This window comes from Botryllus schlosseri, chromosome 14 (genome assembly GCF_051294905.1).
Source record: "Botryllus schlosseri isolate E-star chromosome 14, Bs_hap1, whole genome shotgun sequence".
NCBI classification, from domain to species: domain Eukaryota; kingdom Metazoa; phylum Chordata; class Ascidiacea; order Stolidobranchia; family Styelidae; genus Botryllus; species Botryllus schlosseri.
This window is the reverse complement of record NC_137249.1, coordinates 5,699,262-5,719,238: the sequence shown is the minus strand read 5'-3', so window position 1 is coordinate 5,719,238 and position 19,977 is coordinate 5,699,262. Positions and strand designations below refer to the sequence as shown.

General features: G+C 40.8%; 3 protein-coding genes and 1 long non-coding RNA gene across 11 annotated transcripts in view; 2 read left to right on the top strand and 2 right to left on the bottom strand.

Annotated features, from left to right (window-relative positions):
- The window catches only part of LOC145455144 (uncharacterized), a 77,669-nt gene that overhangs the window by 7,579 nt on the left and 50,113 nt on the right, over positions 1 to 19,977 (top strand). The window lies entirely within an intron of this gene.
- LOC145455149 (uncharacterized) lies at positions 11 to 19,326 on the bottom strand. Of its 5 annotated transcripts, none has more exons than XM_080333108.1 (6): positions 19,052 to 19,315; positions 17,600 to 17,656; positions 16,843 to 17,478; positions 15,509 to 16,285; positions 14,662 to 14,874; positions 14,396 to 14,557 (listed from the first exon to the last, which is right to left on the bottom strand). In XM_080333108.1, exons 1-6 carry the CDS (start codon positions 19,269 to 19,271, stop codon positions 14,493 to 14,495), a joined length of 1,968 nt encoding a protein of 655 aa, XP_080189234.1. In that variant the 5' UTR covers positions 19,272 to 19,315; the 3' UTR covers positions 14,396 to 14,492. The 5 variants fall into 5 exon arrangements, with proteins under 5 accessions (XP_080189237.1, XP_080189235.1, XP_080189234.1 ...); XM_080333112.1 differs by having other exon boundaries at positions 16,843 to 17,474; positions 19,052 to 19,313; XM_080333110.1 differs by lacking the exon at positions 19,052 to 19,315 and adding an exon at positions 18,238 to 19,044.
- LOC145455164 (uncharacterized) lies at positions 816 to 1,691 on the top strand. The gene is made up of 2 exons (XR_013920279.1): positions 816 to 962; positions 1,002 to 1,691. It is a non-coding gene; the product is annotated as an uncharacterized LOC145455164 (long non-coding RNA).
- LOC145455151 (uncharacterized) overlaps positions 10,132 to 19,977 on the bottom strand; it is a 26,743-nt gene continuing 16,897 nt past the window's right edge. Inside the window, exon 6 of the mRNA XM_080333115.1 lies at positions 10,132 to 10,402. Within this exon, the coding sequence (XP_080189241.1) occupies positions 10,398 to 10,402 (5 nt within the window). The 3' untranslated portion in view covers positions 10,132 to 10,397. The remainder of the gene's footprint in view (positions 10,403 to 19,977) is intronic.

Sequence of the window (19,977 nt, the reverse complement as noted above, 5' to 3'; positions counted from 1 at the left end):
TATATCTCTGCCAAAGTTAATGTATTTTCGATCAATGGCGGCTTCAACAGATTGCTTGTGGCGAGACTTGCCTGACAAAAATTTGTGCGCTTTATGGATTCTAGATTCGCAGATGTGCTACTACAGTATATAGCTAATAGCAATGTCACCTCACAGTCACAGTGATGGTCACGTTGGACATGTTGACAATGCTTGAATATCAAACTGATATCTGCGCTAATTCAATGTTTTGTGGTGATGTTAAATTTTGTGAACTTCTGGCTTTTTCTCCAATGTTGCATTAGCGAATCAGGGTTTATTATCTGAGTTGATACGTTGAGCCCTTCAGACAAAACACTGAATATTGTGGTTCAATTTCTTTATTATGAAAGAGCTGATTTTGTTAATAGTCTTGCAAATTTAGACATCTTCAAGGATTGCAAGTCTTCTGAGGATGTAGCACTAGGTTTGTTCGTGCTCTCGAAATTTTTCGACGGTAGTCCTTATCTTCGATATGAGAGAGTGTTCTGAATAGAGCGCCGGTTAGCAATTTAGACAAAATGCCGATCATTATCACCTTGTTACTAAATCTCTGCGTCAAATCAAAAGACGATGAAGTTTCTCTCACCGCTTCCTCCCGTTATATCTCTCCACAATTCCAACATGGCCATTTTCTGGCGCTCTAGGTCCGCCGGGTAATTTGATTCGATAGTGTTCACTCCTTCCACGGATAACGTGAGCCCGTGGGAGGACACAGCGAACCGTCGCCATAGGGTTTTGCTGGAAAATTCCTTGACGATCTCGTCTTGGAAAACGTCTGCCAGTCTGGCGCGCTGATTACCTGCGGTAAGAGGGTGGTCACTTACGAAGTGCTTCGACTTTGTAGCACTCAAATAGGTTTCGCCTGCTTGTACTATTTGCTCAAGTGAGTATGTATTAAGAGTAGAGATTACTTCCATGACTAGCCTACTATACAGTTTTTTGTCAAAGTTTCTTACTGTTACACTTTCTATTGCGCAAAGTAGAAAGTAATTTCAGGACATGTTTGCATCACTTTCGCGAGTGAAATTGTGGTATAAACTTAGCGAAACGTCAGTAGGCTAATCAGTATTGCTTCTTAAGTATAGGTACAAGCAATGTCGTATGTTTCTTCTCGATTACAAGATATGCCAAACTGCTTGAAGTAGAAGTAGGAAAAGAGAGATGTGAAGGTGTGATAAGCATGCAGGTTAGTGCTTGATGACGATCTATGATGATCGATTTATTTGTATTGATGAGAAAAACTGAACCTGGAGCCACGAGATCTGCGTAGTTAGCCAGCTTATCCGAAAGCAAGCTGTGACATTACAGTGAAAATCGGTTGAGTGTTGTCAGAAACCGGGTGATTGACATACAGAATGATTCGCCTTGATTATTGTTGGCAGCCGACTACCAGCAATGGTCACATTTGTGATTACTAATTCAATTCAATTTATTGCTAACAATTTCGTCCTTTCAATACACCGCAAGACTGCAACACCATTTGAAAGATAGGAAGGTGTCGAAACGACTTGGAGTAGCCTTTCAAATCAGACACCCACCTGGCCTAGGCGATGTAAAGAAGGAGACATGCACACTGTTTGGCATTGTAACTGAACGTAGATTGTTATCTCTCACCAGTGCTTGTTGCCGTTTCTTTCCACTGCACCTCCTCGACAACTCTGCCTTGACTCTTCACCGTACATGACACCGTTATGTTGCTTTTGTTCGTTCCTTCTTCATTCAAGTTGAGAACAAAGTTTTTGTGGAAAGTCTGATTGTGGAAGAAATCCGCCATCAGCGTTTGTTGAGACGGCGCAAACTTTCCCTTGTCGCACGTCATGGTTAATGTCAACTCCTGTTTGTTTTTAACTGCAGTCTGGCTCATTGCGACTGTCGCAGGAATGTAACCTCGCGTCTTCAGGTCTTCTTGCCATTTTTTCTCAACTGTCTCGTCCCTTGCCGATAGTATGAAGTTGTAGTTTCCCTCTGGACTATTCCATATGCTCATAGTCGCCTTGAACTTGATCATTGGATAGAAGGTCTTTTTGATCATCATGAAAAACGAGGAAAAGTGTATGCTGTCGAATGTGATGGCATCTTCCACGTTCTGTAAGTCAACGCTCTCTATTAGTTCCGGTTTTGAGGACTCATTGCTGAGACAGAAAATTTTTGCAATGACTTTCTCGCCCTTGACTTCGCACCATGTCGGCAACGCTATTTTTACGGGCGATTTGAAGTTGGTCGGAGGCTCGCATTCGAGCACGGCACTTATCGGAGCGTAGTCTTTTTCGTAGTTCTCCACCAGCGAAGTTCGGAGTTTGAATTGCTTCTCACCAGACAACGCACCTTGTGGTATTTGTACTTGGCAACTGTTCAACCCGAGACGTCCACCCATAGGTCCGATCATCGCTTCTGAAATATTGCATTTGCATTTGAATGTGCACTAGGGTTTGGAAATTTGGAAAATCTTACAAATCCTTCGTTGTAATGTCTTATTCTATAGGTTATTGATAAAAAACGACACTAGGCCTAAAAGAAACTCACAGGAAGGCCGTTAAGATTTCGTGCGAAGCGTTTGAAAGTATCTGCCGAAGAATGGGCGTGTCACCGACCATGGAACGGCGAGAAGACTAGTAATCACGAAACCACGGCTCTTGATTAGCTAATCGGCTATGCTTCAAGGACCACGGCAGCAGCAGCTTGCTGATTAGGTGATCAAAGAGTCTGCTACCGGCGGCGATTCTGAAAGCGCATTGTATGTCGGTTGACAGATAATGATTTAGGATTGATTCAGGTTATGTTGAGATACCAAATACATGATGAACAAACAATAGCTGCTTCACAAAAACGTCTGAAGCATGACCGCTTTATTGTAAAGGAAACCGCCGTAGCCTACATGCCTTGTTTTTAACGAGGGAAAGCATAGGCGCTTATGCAAGTGGCGACGGATTCCTAGTTTCAGAAAGGATATTTCATGATTGAATACAAATATAAAGCTTAGCAACGACGCTACAATTTGTGGGCTCAGGTTGTAGTACATAGTTGAAGTTTTGAAAGCTCTAGGTATCGGCTGAATCATGCGGTTAGGCTTGGCACTTATCAGATATTTACAGCAAATTGAATTCACTTGTAACTGTTTTCAAAGTCCCTAGTGATGCCGCAGAAACGAGGTGTAAATGTAAGCACATACTATGCTTGATATGATATACAAACTATGCTGGATACTATGCACTATGCAGCATTTTCTGTGCTTACCTTTACTCCCCTTTTCTGCACGATTATTAGGACTTTGCGTATCATTGACATATCATATCCAGCATAGTATGTGCTTACTTTTACACCTATTTTCTGCGTCAACATTAGGGACTTTGACAACACTTGCAAGTGACTACAATTTGATGTGAGCAGCTGATAATTGCCAAGCATAACCCGCTGATTCAGCCGATCCTTAGAGCATTCAAACTACAACCTGAGCCCAATAAGATCACACAAATCATAGTGTCGTTGTTCAGCTTTATTTTTGTAGTCAATAATGATATATCCTTTCTGAAACTAGGAATCCGTTTCCACTTGCATAAGCGCCTATGCTTTCCCTCGTTGAAAACAAAGCATATAGGCTATGGCGGCTTCCTTCACAATAAAGCGGTCATGCTTTAGACGTTTTTGTGAAGCAGCTGTTGTTTGTTCATCATGTATTTCGTACCTCAACATACCCTGAATCAATCCTAAATCATTATCTGACAACCTACATACAATGCGCTTTCACAATCGCCGCCGGTAGCAGACTCCTTGATCACCTAGTCAGCAAGCTGCTGCTGCCGTGGTCATTGAAGCATAGCCGATTGGCCAATCAAGAGTCGTGGTCTCGTGATTACTAGTCTTCTCACCGTTCTATGGTCGGTGGCACGCCCATTCTTCAGCAGCTACTTTCAAACGCTTTGCACGAAATCTAAACGGCCTTCCTGTGAGCTTCTTTTAGGCCCATTGTCGTTTTGTATCAATAATCTATAGAATAAGACATTACAACGGAGGATTTGTAAGATTTTCCAAATTTTGGACAACCCTAATGTGCACTGAGCAGCTTACGATGTTGTCTCGGTACTAAATAATTCGGTATAAGAATATATCATTGAGCAATTTCATTCTTTTTGTAATATCAGTTTAATTTATGTATGGTATAGGGATATTTTTAATAAACTTGAGCTATAAATGAAATGTATGTATTGGAAGCGCAATACTATCATGGCTTAGAATTATTTTTAGCCGAGGTTTTATATTTATACCAGTAACGTTTTACATTTTGTCAAAATGTGGCGTGCCTGTAAAGACTAGGATTTATCTTTAGTTGTAAAGCAGATTCATATTACCAATGAAGTAAGTCATCATGTCCATAATTCCAAGGCAAGATCCTTTGGCAGGCTTCAGTTTCCCTGCAATAACTTGAATCAGGTTCTTTTGCACTTTTGCATCGATCCAATCAAAGTCACCTTGATACGCATACAAGGCACTTTCGTAATATTGTTTTGCGGTTTCGTAGTTGTTTTGGGTGTGATATATTATAGCCAGGATATGACACGAAAACCCGTGCAAATTAGTCGTCCTGGCCTCGGCACCGATGTTCTGCTGCAGCAAGAATATGACATATTTGCTCGCGTCTTTTGCGGCCTTGTATTCATTTGCCATCAACAGTAAGTGAGCCAAAGATAGGATGTTGTACGCTTTCCACTTTGCGCGGAACTGGATGGATTGCGCTGTGACATCCATTAGCGTGGTTGCTTTGATCGTGTTGAAGAAGTGTTTCAAGTGACAACTTTCTAATTGGAGCACTTTCTGAAATTCTGCGTATTGTTGAATTTGTTCGGTGGCTTTCTTCATTTCGTGGATCGCCGACTCGGTGACTTGAAGTTGGTGTTTGTTGGCGCGTGCACCCTCGAGTGTGGTGTCAAAATTTGCTAGAACTGATCGCATGTTGTCAACAAAATCCTGGATTGCCATCCTTCGCATATGTATTCCGCACATCCTTTGATAGATACAAAATGTGGTGTAAATCAATCAAGTTGCGTGATCACAAAGTTATTAATATATAAAGTACAATAAATTATTATCATTGATGCAATTTATCTCATGTTACCTGATGCAATGATTACGGATTCTGCCATCATCTCTTCTGCCATCGTCATCATTGGTTTCTGTGCCAATTTCTCTGAAATGTAATAGGTTAAACTTCAACACTATTGATTGGTGCGTCAGCCTGAGCGGTTTGTAATGTAAATTTGCATGTCATATGGCCGGTGATTTGACCGTAAACTACAATTTCTTACAGATTTATACTCTTTTGTTGCCCTACTCTTTTCTTCTCTTGGGGTCTGGTGGTTAGCTAAATAGTGAACAATTTTAGATGTGACACCCATTGTTTCCATTGCTTCTTTCCTATAGAAGTTTCCTAATGGAATAGATTCATCTCCTTTGTTAGATTTCAATTTCTTGTTGTGTCTCTTCTCTGTGTCCTACCATACCATTTCCCGGCTTTCAATGTTAATTGTCTATAGGCTATGTCATTACTAGGGCGTTTTCTTTTTACCTAAATAAGGAAAAGTTTGACCTAAAAATGGAAAATTTTGACTTTTATTGACCTAAAAAACTGAATTAACACTAAATTTTGACCTAACGCAAATTAGGCGTTTTCCCACATAATGTTAAAATTGTACCACTTATCTTCATTTCTGGTTGGAACTGGCTGTCCTGACGAAGTAGTTTGGCCTGGAAAAGCGGTTTTGCCTTAGAAACAGGCAACTTTTTACATAAAAAAACCAATATTTTAACGAAATCTGACCCTATGAAGAAATCCAGTGGTTACAATACTTATTATGGTAGAAGTAATTTAAAATTTTTTGTAGTACAACGAGAGATACTTTCCTATATTGTCGGGTAGAAAGTGCATGTCCTTACTAAGAAACTTTCCAAGGACATTCAACAGCAACAGTTGTGGGCTGACAACACTCAAGTTGTGCGTACACTGCTGGTGACACATTCTGACAATGCTGTCTGTAGACATCACAATTTCTCATCATGCGCTTCTTGATATAAAAATGATGCAAGCCCAAGAAGTCTTTCTTCAGTTAGGATATTGCGGTACGTTGACCATAATACCATGTCTACATAGTTTTATTTGACCGTTTATGATTCACAATGAGCAGACAACTATAGCCGTTTACAACGGTAGGCCTATAGAGTAGGCTAAAAGGTGTGAAATATCAAATGATATGTTCATCGACAGTGCAAAATCTACGATACAAACGAAATGCAGACGTCGAAAAAATTTTGACTCAATGAACAATTTTGACAAATTTTGACAGGTCAAAAAAAAACGCCCTAGTCATTACATTACAAAAGACTTACCAGTTTTTGTAACATCATCATAAGTATCTTCTAGATTCTTGAATGCACCTTGACCAATTTGATTTCTTAAGAGTGTCATTACATCTTGCAATAAATCGGAGTCCATGATGATGTTGGCGTATTCAACGCGCAAGTCACTACTGATAGAACAAAACCTTGAAGAGCTGATTGTATGTGCAAATTAACATATCTTATTTCTTTTGTTTCTTGCCTGACTATTGTTTTGTCGTGGGTATGGCGGTAAGCTATAAAGCAGTGATTCTCAACCTTTACAAACCTGCGGAACACTTGCGCTTATCTACATGCCTTCGCTGAGCATAAAAACAAAAATCTACCACAATATATATATATATCGACTTTCAATTAAATAAAAGGGCAAAAGAAAACAGGAAACAAAAGAACATCAAGATAATCAGTTTTTGGGCCCTTGTTAAGCGCCTCCAGCGTGGGCGTCTTCGAGCGATAGCCCGCGTTGCGCTAGCTCGGTCTCTATTGTCGAGCGCCATGTGGTTCTATTCCAGCTACCTCTGCGCCATGGCTTCGTCGGAATATGGTTGATGATGGCGGCGGCTGGTTGATCGTCTTGATGCTGCACTAGATGACCGATTAGGCGGAAGCGTCGTTCAGCAGCCAGCAAACGGCATGGGACCGTTTTTGTGAGTTTGCGCAGAGCATTGGTGGATATGTGCTCTGGATGGTGGATGCTGAGTGCGTAGCGGAGGAGTGCATCGTAGTTTGCGTTGAGTGTCTTAGCCAGATTTTCTGTTAGCGTGAGTGCTTCTGTTCCGTAGAGAAGAACCTGCTCGACAGTGGCACGGAAAATGCGGGTCTTGAGCTGGGGTGAGGCACTTGAGTGGAAGAGGCAATGTAGCCGTCTTGCCGCGCCCCAGCTGCATTGAGTCACAATATACATCTAACTACACTTCTAATACATTACCATAGAATTACTCAGGGTTGTAATGACTCGAGTCATGACTCGACCGACTCGAGTCACGATTTTCTGATGACTCGGCTTGACTCTAGTCATTTTCTCAAAATATGGAAATGACTCGACTCAAGTCAATTTGTGTATTGACTCGACTTAGACTTGAGTCATTGCGCATGACTCGAACCAAGTCATATGACTTGAGACTCAGACGGCAAAGACCGACATTTCATTGTAATTTTGAAGAATTCTTTAGTAACCGCACTATTGGGATTTCGGATTGGTACTGGTATTTAAAAATGCAAACAGAAACTGCTAAAAATGAGGAAAATCAGTATATTATAAATCCGAACCATTCGATATCACCAAACAGAGTTATAAAAAGTGGGTTTAACAAAACTTTACCTGGAAACTGAGATTAGATGCCCCATGAGCGTTTTCACAGAACAATAAATGCGACGATACCCTTTTTTCTCCCATTCCTCTCTCGTCTGTGACAGCGGGGAGTAATTAGCCTATCACGTTACATTGCCACCGAAGATCTTGCCATTGCGCGTTCAAATAAGCACGCGGCCTGGGCTTGTATCATTAGAGATAGCAGATCCCTACAGTACCAAAACAGATTGTACTAATCAGATGTCCGATGTGGAATCTATCCTGTATTGATCCAATTTGCGATGATTAATTCGGTTGTTGTGTCGATCTCCAGTCTTCGCGTGTCTAGGGCCTCTGGCGCATCTGCTGATTGTCCTGTTTTGACACGCTTGGCCACATGGCCAGTAGTAAAAACATCGGAGGCTAGGCAAATTAGTCCGATCCGTGACTCGCCGCGTGTGACAGTGTTGGAATCAAGTCACTACCTTCGAGTCACGAGTCATTTCGAGTCATTGCACATTTTGACTCGAGTCAAGTCAAGTCAATCGATTTTCGAAGGTGACTCGAGTCAAGTTAAGTCACTCGATTTTTGGAGGTGACTCGAGTCAAGTCGAGTCAAGTCAAGTCAAGTCACGAGTCAAGTCACAATTCAAGTCAAACTGCCTTTTCGAAATATGAGGTATGATTACGTCATTGCATTTTGCTAGCTGTCTGAAATACCGATTGCGTCGTCATTGATTTTGAACAGATGAACGAATATAGGGTTGAATATACACGAAAGAAGGCATTGTATCGCTCACATATACGTAAAACTGCTAATTGCATAGCCTCAGTTTATAGTTACCAGCCGAAATAGAGAATATAGAAACGAATTGATAAGATGCAATACAATACCCATTTACAAATCGATATGATACAATTCAAGCCTTCTCCAATGACTGAGGACTATGTAACCGATATTCGAATTCAATTAATAAAACAAGAGGCTTGGTTAAGGTAAGAACAGAGAACAGAAATAGACATTTTGCTATTAAATTACTTGTTTACGACAACGTAAGCTGAAAGCTTTGATAACTTCGTTTTTGGTCAATTTATTTGTGAGATAACAATGGAGGCTCAGTAAAACGCACGATCATTGAATGATTGGTCGCTCTCACGGAATACGCCAGCGTTTCGCGAACAATCCGAAGATATGCAAGATACCGTGATTTTTATCAACACCGATTACTTGATGACTTGAAATTGACTCGTGAATTTTGCTCCGAGTCACGAGTCAATCCACATTTCTGAATCGACGAGTCAAGTCAAGTCATTTTAGCAAAGTGACTCGAGTCAAGTCAAGTCATACAAAAAAGGTGACTCGAGTCTGACTCGAGTCAAGTCATGACTCGAGTCATCCCAACACTGGCGCGTGATAGTGTATCAATGTTCGATGAAATGTTGTGATGAGGAGAAGTTATAGTCTTGTCCTGGACAATCCGCAATTGTCACGTTTGCACCGCAAACGCATTTAGGAATGCTTTTTGATTGCAGCCTGAGCCTGCGCCAGGCCACTGTTATTCACGAGATGCAGTCGCACAAGCTCGAGCGTTAATTGGTCTTTACCATCGCCACACACCAAAATACTACACCATCTCAGCAGACAGCAGATATCAGATTAATTTGAAACAAATTTAATCCTGATCATGTGCAAAACAGGCTGAACTATTGATACAAAAGGCATCAGGCTAATTCATTTGCGCATCTTCGCAGTTCATATTTGAGTGTAAAATTGAGAGATCTCCTGCTGTGCTGTAATATGATCTGCACGCTCTTTCTTGGTAACGGTCCTCCCTGTGGCTTTTGGTAATTAAGGTCAAGATACGTCTAGGTCTCTTTCTGCTGTTGTCTTAGCTTTGGTTGTGGTGTGGTATTTATATTGTACAACTGGGTTTTATATATTCGAACGATGAAGTCACAAACACAAGGAAGATTATCTGACCGTTGTTGCAATATCTGCATTTGTGCATACATTTAACCTGGTGAATCGATTAGAAATTAAAACATCATTTTTTAAGCATTTTTTAAATACCCCCCCCCCGCTTTCTTTAAATATCCCCCGTTTTTTCGCCGCTGGCTACGACCCTGAACACAATCATAATACCATGACTCAGACTCGACCCTCTGCTCGCTGACTTGGATTCGGACTTGACTCGGAGGAGAAATGAAACGTGACTCGAGTCAAACTATAAAAGTGAGATTGACTTGTGACTCGGAGCCTTTTGACTTGCTTACCACCCTGGAATTACTGGTGCACGAAATCAACTGTGCATCAGCAAAGTGTTAATAGAACAAAACCATTCGAATATAAATTCCACACAAAACAAAAACATATTGAATGCCTATTGCAAATAAACGTGAGTTCTGTTTCTCACCTTCAGATACCAGTTTAGAAATGGAGGCTTTTTTCTTTGGAAAGTGTGATCATGGTGTATGGTCGAAACCCAACAGTGTGATACCAATTGTTGAATCAGAAATGTTCTTGAAGTATAGAATAGGCATTTCAGAATGACAGTGACAGGGTATCGGTTTCGGACCCCAAATTCCCCCGAGTACGCCTCTGCACATGACGTACTGTCACAATTTGACTACTAATCTTCCCGAGTTTCCTGCAACCAATGATGGCGAAGACCGGCATATCATCACTAGGGCGATTTTTTTAACCTACAAAAAGGGAAGATTTTGATTTGTTTTTTTGTAGAAATCTTGTGAACTTTGTTGTAGTACAACAACGAAACGGACTTTCCTACATTCTCGGGTCTTAGTCTGTCCTTACTAAGTAGCTTGCCAAGAACGGAAAAAGGACGTTCAACAGCAGAAGTTGTTTGCTGGCAACACCAAGTTGTGCGTACACTGCTGTTGACACACCGTGTTGCTTCATGCTGAAAATGTTGTCTACATCACAATTTTTCATCATGCGCTTCTTGACATGAGAACCAATGCCCGCACAGGGCTGTTCAAAAATAACCTTTTTTCCTGCATCTTACTGGCTATGTGATTGAATCGTTAGGTTGCCTTGAAAAACGATGTACACCAAATCTGAATTCATTCCAACCAATATTCGCGGGTTTCGTACAGTTTGAAAATTTTGAATTTGCCCAAAAATATAAATAATTTTTTTTCCAAATTTTCCTTCCAACCCCATGAAATTGTTGCGCTGTCTTCAAAAACGATGCGAAAAAAACCGTACACATCACGGTTATGTTGCTTTCGTTGAGTCCTTTTTCGTCCAATTTCAGAACAAAGATTTTGTGGAAAGTCGGATTATGGTAGGAATCCGCAATCAGGGTTTGTTGAGAAGGCACAAAGTGTCCTTTGTGGCACGTCATCGTTAACGTCAACTCCTGTTTGTTTTTAACTGCAGTTGGGCTCATTACGACTCTTGCAGGAATGTAACCTCGCGACATCAGGTCTTCTCGCCATTTTTTCTCCGCCGTCTTGTCCCTTGCTGATAGTATGAAGTTGTGATTTCCTTCCGGACTCTACCATATGCTCACATTTGCCTTGAATTTGACTATTCCAAGGACGGTCTTCTACGTCTTGTAAGTCGGCGCTTCGAAGTATTTTCGATTTTGACGTTGCGTCGCTCATACAGAAAACGTCCGTGATGACTTTTTCGCTCTTGACTTCGCACCATATCGGCAGCACTATTTTCACGGTGAATTCAAAGTTCGTTGGAGGCTCACATTCGAGCTTGGTGCTTATCGGTGTGGAGGCTTCCTCAGAATTGTCCATCAGTGAAGTTCTCAGTGTAAATTTTATGGTGTCACGCAACGCGTCTTGTGGTATATGTATTTGACAACTATTCAGCCCAAAACGTCCACCCTCGGCTCCAATGAACGCTTTTAAAAATGTGAATGTGCATTTGCAGCTTATGATCTTGTAACTAATTGCTGAATGTTATCGAGCAATATGATGCTTATTGAAATATCAGTTACAATTTATCAACAGTATTGGGACATTTGAATAAAACTTATCTACAAATTTAATCCACATATTCCGAGAATACTGTCATGGCATCTTAGAATTATTGTCATGTGAGGTTTTAAATTTGTAAAGTTTTACATGCTATAAAACATTGCGCTTGTGATTAGTATGATCTATTTCAAGTTGAAAGGTAGATAGATATCACTAGTGAAGTCTAGTATTGAAGATGCAATTCTTATTATAATTTAGATGTTTTCAATTTCAGTGAACTATGATACTAAATCCGTTTTTTGTAATTTTGCTCTTGAAGGTAATATCAAGCACAGAGACATATCCTTGGCTTGTTGGGATAAGACAACCATATGTCCATGTCAGTGGCCTTGGTTTTAACGATAGAAAAAAATCACGATCATATTTCCACATACCGTACCTACATACTCCAGCTTCGCATCAATAACTTGAATCAGATTCTTTGCGCATTTGCATTGTTCCAATCGCAGTCGCCTTGATATGCATCCAAGGCACTCTCGTAATACTCGACTGAGGTTCCGTGGTTGTTTTGGGCACTATGTAGTATTGCCAAGATATGACACGAAAAGCCGTGCACATAGGCGCCGACTTGCAAGGTCGCGAGCTGGCACAGCCACCTCGTCACCATATTTACGAGGTGGCGGCCACCCAGTACAAAATGCTCAAATACCCAAGTGATTTGTGACCAGTAATCAGGCGAATTGATGCGACCTTGTTAGAGACATCGTCGATACGCACGTGTGCCAGGGGCGTAGCCACGGGGTTTCTGGGTTCGAACCCCCCTGTTCGAAACGCGAAACCCCGTCATTTTGAAATGACCATTCTAACTCTAATATTCAGTTGCAATTCAATAATTGTGTTCTCAGTGTTCCGCGCGGCCGACTTGCGAGAAGCAAGTTGTTAATTAGCGCGAAGAGTCTGTGATGATCTCCCGCTGAGATGGTCGCTAAATCTTCGCTAGCCGGATATCGCATTTCGAACAAGTCTGGTTCCGCTAGCTTGAACAAACGCATCTGCAAGACGCCCAGTTTACACCATATCATCGCTTGCCTGCGCAATTGCATCTGCATTGGCGGCTTCGGCCTGGTGTTCACGATATCATCGCTGGCTTTCATGATAGCATCTCTAATAGGCCTGGTGGGAAAAATATCATTGCTGGCTTAAGTATCGCGTCTCGGGCCTAGCATGCTGTGGCTGCTATCTCTTGCTGGTTTGGAGACAATGCGGTCGAGTTTATGCTGATTATTGATTGTTTTATGTCATATTGGTTAAAGAGCAACATCACGAAACTGAATAACATCGAATCGCTGAAAAAAGACTTGAAACGTGCGTAATTGATTTCCGCTAATACTTGAACGTAACGATCAGAAGTTCTAAAAGACGACAGAGGTCTGAACCACCTGAAATCTGAGCCATCGGGTTCTGACATTTTGATTTGCGAAAACTCTCGCCGAGGCTGCGTAATACGCGCGCCTATTTAATTGTTCACCAGACATCAGGGACTCGCTAATTGACAGCACTTCCAGACTCTTTGGCAAGCTTATCGTACGCTTAAAATCGTCAACCAGAAGAGATTATATGATCGTCATTTACACATGTACTTAACCCGAATTGAATTGATGCGATATTGGTAAATTTGGAAAAAATCCAAATCCCCCTAATTTTACGACTGGCTGCGCGCCTAGCGTGTGTTGAGAAATTCACCATCTATCATAGATCACCTCTCCCGACCAGGCACCCAAATAGACGTTCTGCTTTTCTAAAATCTAAATTCAGTTCGCCCATATTCGTTTACTAAACCATTCTTGAGCTAGCTAGCTTCAGGATAGTCTTGGTAATCGCAGCGCGAAATTAGAGGGTATATGCCTTGAGAAAACAATTGTCGCGACGAAAGCTACTCAGACTTCAGACTCAAAACCCATTCGTGGCGATACCGATTAGAATAGAATACACGCTTTCTCGTTTGCCAACATCTATATTTCCGGTCTGCTTGATACATATTTGTACTCTGAAATTGTCGCACAATGTCACAATGTGTGCAGTATGTCATGCCATTGTCAAATATTGATGCATCAAGAGATTCTTTTGAACAGGAAACCTTCTATATTCCGATAAACTTGATTGCTGGACCCTGGACGTACTCGTATCGAGAACAACAATATCGAATCTAAAAACTATTGGGCATTTGGTAGACAGTCAATTTCTATTGATAAGATCGCGGCATGCGCCCGGAACCGGAATTAAATACAGCTCAGGGGTGGCCAACCTGTGGCCGTCAACATGTAATTCAATTAGTAGGCCTATGTGTTGGCGGCCGTCGATTTTGGTGCGTATCATAAGCCGATATGAAAACATATATAGTCCAGAATTTACCAATAATGGGCAAGGACGGTTTATTATGGGTATTTGGCGCCGACTATAGTCAGGAATGCGGCCGTGAATAGCAAAAAGGTTGGCCACCCCTATTCTAGCCCATAGTCGTTATTAAATAAGAATAGGACATGATATATTGTTCCTAGATCTATTTGCGGCATATATACCGATTTTCGATTAATTGTGCTACTACAGTATACAGCTAATACCAATGTCACCGCATAGTAATGGACAAGTTTGACATGTTGACAATGCCTGAATATCAAACCGATATCTGCGCTAATTCAGAGTTAATACGTTGAGCCCTTCAGACAAAACACTGAATAGTATGGTACAATTTCTTTATTATGAAAGAGGTGATTTTGTTGGTACTCTTTGAAATTTAGACGTCTTAACAGATTGCAAGTCTTCTGAGGATGTACCACTAGGTTTGTTCGTGCTCTCGAAATTTTTCGACGGTAGTCCTTATCTTCAATATGAGAGCGTGTTCTGAATAGAACGTCGGTTAGCAATTTTGACAACATGCCGATTATTATTATAAACTTGTTACTAAATATCTGTGTCAAATCAAAAGAGGAAGAAGTCTCTCTCACCGCTTCCTCCAGTTATGTCCCTCCACGATTCCAACATGGCGATTTTCTGGCGCTCTAAGTCCGCCGGGTAATTCGATTCGATAGTATTCACTCTTTCCACGGATAACGTGAGCCCGTGGGAGGACACAGCGAACCGTCTCCATAGCGTTTTGCTGGAAAATTCCTTGACGATCTCGTCTTGGAAAATGTCTGCCAGTCTGGCGCGCTGATTACCTGCGATTAGATGTGGTCACTAACGAAGTGCTTCGACTTTGTAGCACCCAAATAGGTTTAGCCTACTTGCTCAAATGGGTGTGTATTAAGAGTACTTAACCACTACTATGCAAAACTACTTAATTTTACGCTTTGTATTGCGTAAAGTAGAAAGTAATTTCGGGAGATGTTTCCATCACTTTTTTGCGAGTGAAGGTGAGGTAGAAATCTACTTGCGCTAGCCAATCGATTAGGGCTACTTGCGAATTGAAAAATAGTTGCTGATGACGATTTCACTCGTAGAAGTGATACAAACCTGTTTGTAAATTACTTCCTATTTCACAAAATCAAAAATATAGAAATGATGATTTTTGTTTGAAAATTATCAAGTAGAATGGTGGTAGTAGTAGTAATCAATTAATTTGTGATGAGAAAAACTGAACCGAAACCAGGAAACTTGAGATCTGCGTAATTAGTCACCTTATCCAGAAGAAAACTGTCAGTATCGTTAGACTGCTGGGTATGAATAACAGTGAAAATTGGTGCATTGTTGTCAGAAATTGACATACAGGCTGATTCTGTTTGATAGGTTGCCGACTACCAGCAAATGTTTACATTTGTGAATACTAATTGACCTTGTCACTCTGTCCCTCACCATTGCTTGTCGCCGTTTCTTTCCACCGCACCTCCTCGACAACTCTGCCTTGACTCATCACCGTACACGACACTGTTATGTTGCCTTCGTTAGTTCCTTCTTCATCCAAGTTGAGAACAAAGTTTTTGTGGAAAGTCGGATTGTGGAAGAAATCCGCAATCAGCATTTGTCGAGGCGGCGCAAAGTTTCCCTTGTCGCACGTCAAGATTAATGTCAACTCCTGTTTGTTTTTTACTACAATCGGATTCATTATGGCTCTTGTGGGACTGTAACCTTGCGAGTGCAGGTCTTCTCGCCACTTCTTCTCCACCGTTCTGTCCCTTGCCGATAGTATGAAGTTGTAATTTCCCTCCGGACTATTCCATATGTTCATAGTCGCCTTGAACTTGACCATTCGAAGGAAAGTCTTTTTGATCATCATGAAAAACGAGGAAAAGTGTATGCTGTCGAATGTGATCGCGTCTTCCACGTTCTGTAAGTCGACGCTCTCTATTAGTTCCCGTTTTGAGGACTCGTTGCTGAGACAGAAAATTTTCGCGATGACTTTCTCGCCCTTTACTTCGCACCATGTCGGCAACGCTATTTTGACGGGCGATTTGAAGCTGGTCGGAGGCTCGCATTCGAGCACGGCGCTTATCGGAGCGTAGTCTTTTTCGTAGTTCTCCACCAGCGAAGTTCGGAGAATGAATTGCTTCTTACCAGACAACGCGCCTTGCGGTATTTGTACTTGGCAACTGTTCAACCCGAGACGTCCACCCTCGGGTCCAATGAACGCTTCTGAAATATTGCACATGAATGTGAACTGCGCAGCTTACGATGTTGTCTTAGTACTAAATAATTCGGCATAAGAAATTATCATTGAGCAATTTGATGCTTATTGGAATATCAGTTTGATTTCTGCATGGTATAGTGATATTTTTAATAAACTTGAGTTATAAATGAAATGTACATATTGGAAGCGCATTATTATCATGGATTTGAGTTATTGTCGGTCGAGGTTTTATATTTATACCAGTAACGTTTTACATGTTGTCAACACTTGGTGTGTCTGTAAAGAGTAGGATTTGTCTTCAGTTGAAAAGCAGATTCATTTTACCTATGAAGTCTAATATTGAAGTTGTAATTCTTATTGTTCTCTCTTAGTACTCTTGTACTCTTAGATTTAGAAGCCACATAGAAATTTTTCACCTTCAGTGATCTGTGATACTAAATCCGTTGTGTAGCATTCTTGCTTTCAAAGTTATACCAAGCACAGACTTAATCCTTGGCTTATTGGGTTTAGGCAAGCGTGTTGGTATGATTGAAATGATCACAATTAAAAACTTTGCACCAACCGACGTAATTGACCTTTCTTTTGGCATACTCCAGTTTCGCGCCAATAACTTGAATCAGATTCTTTCGCACTTTCGCGTCGATCCAATCAAAGTCGCCTCGATAAGCGTCCAAGGCACTTTCATAGTATTGTGCTGCGGTTTCGTAGTTGTTTTGGGTGCGATGTATTATAGCCAAGATGTGACACGAAAATCCGTGCAAATTAGTCGTCCTGGCTTCGGCACCAATGTTCTGCTGCAGCCAGAATATGACATATTTGCTGGCGTCTTTTGCGGCCTTGTATTCATTTGTCATCAGCAGTAAGTGAGCCAAAGATAGGATGTTGTACGCTTTCCACTTTGCACGAAACTGGATGGATTGTGCTGCGACATCCATTTGGGTGGTTGCTTTGATCGTGTCGAAGAAGTATTTCAAGTGACAACTTTTTAATTGGAGCTCCTCATACAATTCTGCGTATTGTTGAATTTGCTCGATTGATTTCTTTATCTCCTGGATCGCTGACTCTGTGACTTGAAGTTGGTGTTTCTCGGCTCGTGCACCCTTGAGCGTGGTGTCAAAATTTGCTAATTCCGATCGCATGTTGTCAACAAAATCTTGGATCGCCATCCTTAGCATGCGTACTTCAGACATTTTACTACCTTGATAGATACGGAATGCGGTGTAATATCATTCAAGTTGCGTGATCACAAGGTTATCAATGTATATTAATATATAAAGTACAATAAATTATTATCATCGATGCAATTTATGTCACATTACCTGATTCATCACTTGAGGCACCTCCAATCTCCAAATCTGAGATCTGTGCCAATTTCTCTGAAATGTAATAGGTTCAACTTCAGCACTATTGGTTGGTGCGTCAGCCTGAGCAGTTGGTAATGTAAATTTGCATGTCATATGGCCGGTGATTTGATCGTAAACTATAATTTCTCACAGATTTATACTTTCTTTCATATTCGTAGTTGCAGTTTTAAAGCCAAGTACTAATCTTCAGTGACTTCGTGACCTGTCATCTAGTAATATCACACTAATCGTCATTCTGCCATAAAAAATACATGTTTAGGTACACTGCATAAAGTAGATGATCCATCCAGCAAAAACTTTGAAAACTGTACAATGAATTTGTCAGCTTGATTCATAGGAGTAATCATTCGGTGCAATTGAACCTACAAAATATACCCATAGATTTCACTAGTATCTCTCACTTGGCCCCCTTGTACGGGTTACATTCTCTGATATGAGGTTCATCCGTGTACCGTAATCGAATTTCACCATCAACATGGAGGGAAGATTAATTGATCGGATAGGTTTGTATTTATACTGTGTCGTGTCCTACCAACCACTGCCCTGCTTTAGATGATGATTGTCTTGTTTTCATTACACTACAAAAAACTTACCAGTTTGTTTAACATCATCAGAAGTATCTTGTAGATTCTTGAATGCTTCTTGACCTATTTGATTTCTTACTACTGTGATTACATCTTGCAGCAAATCCAAGTCCATGATAGTATAAGAGTATTCAACTACCAAGGCACTAATGATTGAGCAAAATCTTGAACTACTGACTGTATGGGTCTACGTACGGTGTACAATTGTAAATCTGTTGTTGCCCTACTATTTTCTTCTCTCGGGGTCTGGTGGTAAGCTAAATAGTGAACGATTTTAGATTAACTGTATTGTGACACCCGTTGTTTTCATTGCTTCTTCACTATTGAAGTTTCCTGCCGGAATAGATTCATCTCCTTTGTTAAATTTCAATACCTTGTTTTTTCTTTCACTATCGATAATGTGACTATATATTATAGATTCGTCGCCGCTGTAAATCATGAGAAAGCATATGTTTATTTCTGAATCTGCAGAAAAATATCCAACCCTAACTGCATTCTATAGCTGCCTCGTGTACACAAGTGATTGTAGTTCTTGATTCACGACCATCCTCTCAAATTTAGCTGCGATCTTTTATTGGAATTCCTTGTAATTTAGTGTTGCTCTGCTAAAATTCGAAATGCCATATGTGATATTTCATTGTTCGCTGTGCAGTGTGCACTATATAGTGTCTATCAGTGCCTATCTAATAGAGAAGAGGGGGTTGTTTCTTCAATTTTACTTTACACTGAAAGGACCTAAGGTCTTCTTCTCTGTGTCCTACCCTACCACTCCCCTACTTTTGGTGATAATTGTCTATATGTAATTACACTACAAAAGACTTACCAGTTTTTGTAACATCATCGGAAGTATCTTCCAGATTCTTGAATGCACCTTGACCAATTTGATTTCTTACTAGAGTCATTACATCTTGCAATAAATCCAAGTCCATGATGATGTCGGCGTATTCAACGTGCAAGTCACTACTGATAAAACAAAAATCTTGAAGAGTTGATTGTATGAACAAATGTACATATCTTGTTTCTTTTGTTTCTTGCCTTACCATTGTTTTCTCTTGTGTCTAGTGGTAAGCTGGTAAGCAGTGATTCTTATCCTTTACAAACCGAATGAACTGTCCATCCACAGAGTGTCGAAAGAACAAAACCATTAAAATATAATTTTCACACAAAACGAAAACATTACAATGAATATTTATTGCGAATGAGAGTGACTTCTGCCATTCCCCTTTCAGATACCAGTTCAGAAATGCAAGGCTTTTACTTTGAAAAGTGTCATCGTATTGTATGGTAGAAACCCAACAGCGTGATACCAATTCCTTACTGGTAACCACAAATGTTCTTGGAGACAGAATAGGCATTTCAGAAAGATGGGGTTTCGAACCTCACCCTAGGCCTAGCTACCTGCAACTGATGATAGCCAAGACGGCCTTATCACCACAAATCATATGTATGGTTGGAATGTACGTATTGACCTCCAGAAAACTCCGGAGACTGGCTGAGGAAACCCCTTGTGTTCCATTGAACACCGGTTTATAACCACTGCTATAAAGTAACCAATTTCCGAATGAATGTATTGCGACTTCCGTAGGTTGCCCGCCCCTGCCTAAGTCATGAGAAAGCATCTATCTCTTTCTGAATCTGTTGAGTGTGTCCAAATCAAACCAAGTTCTCTGCATTATACAGTAATTGTGGCATTTCTCCCTAATAATTCGGGGACTTGTCGCAAATTTAGGCAAGAGCTTTCCTCGGAAT

Coding starts and splice junctions, on each gene's coding strand:
- LOC145455149 (XM_080333108.1), bottom strand. CDS start 19,271: ATGGTAAGGCAAGAAACAAAAGAAACAAGATATGTACATTTGTTCATA. Junction 17,479..17,599: donor TGCCTCAAGTGATGAATCAG/GTAATGTGACAT, acceptor GTATCTATCAAG/GTAGTAAAATGTCTGAAGTA. Junction 16,286..16,842: donor AAGAAAGGTCAATTACGTCG/GTTGGTGCAAAG, acceptor GCAATATTTCAG/AAGCGTTCATTGGACCCGAG.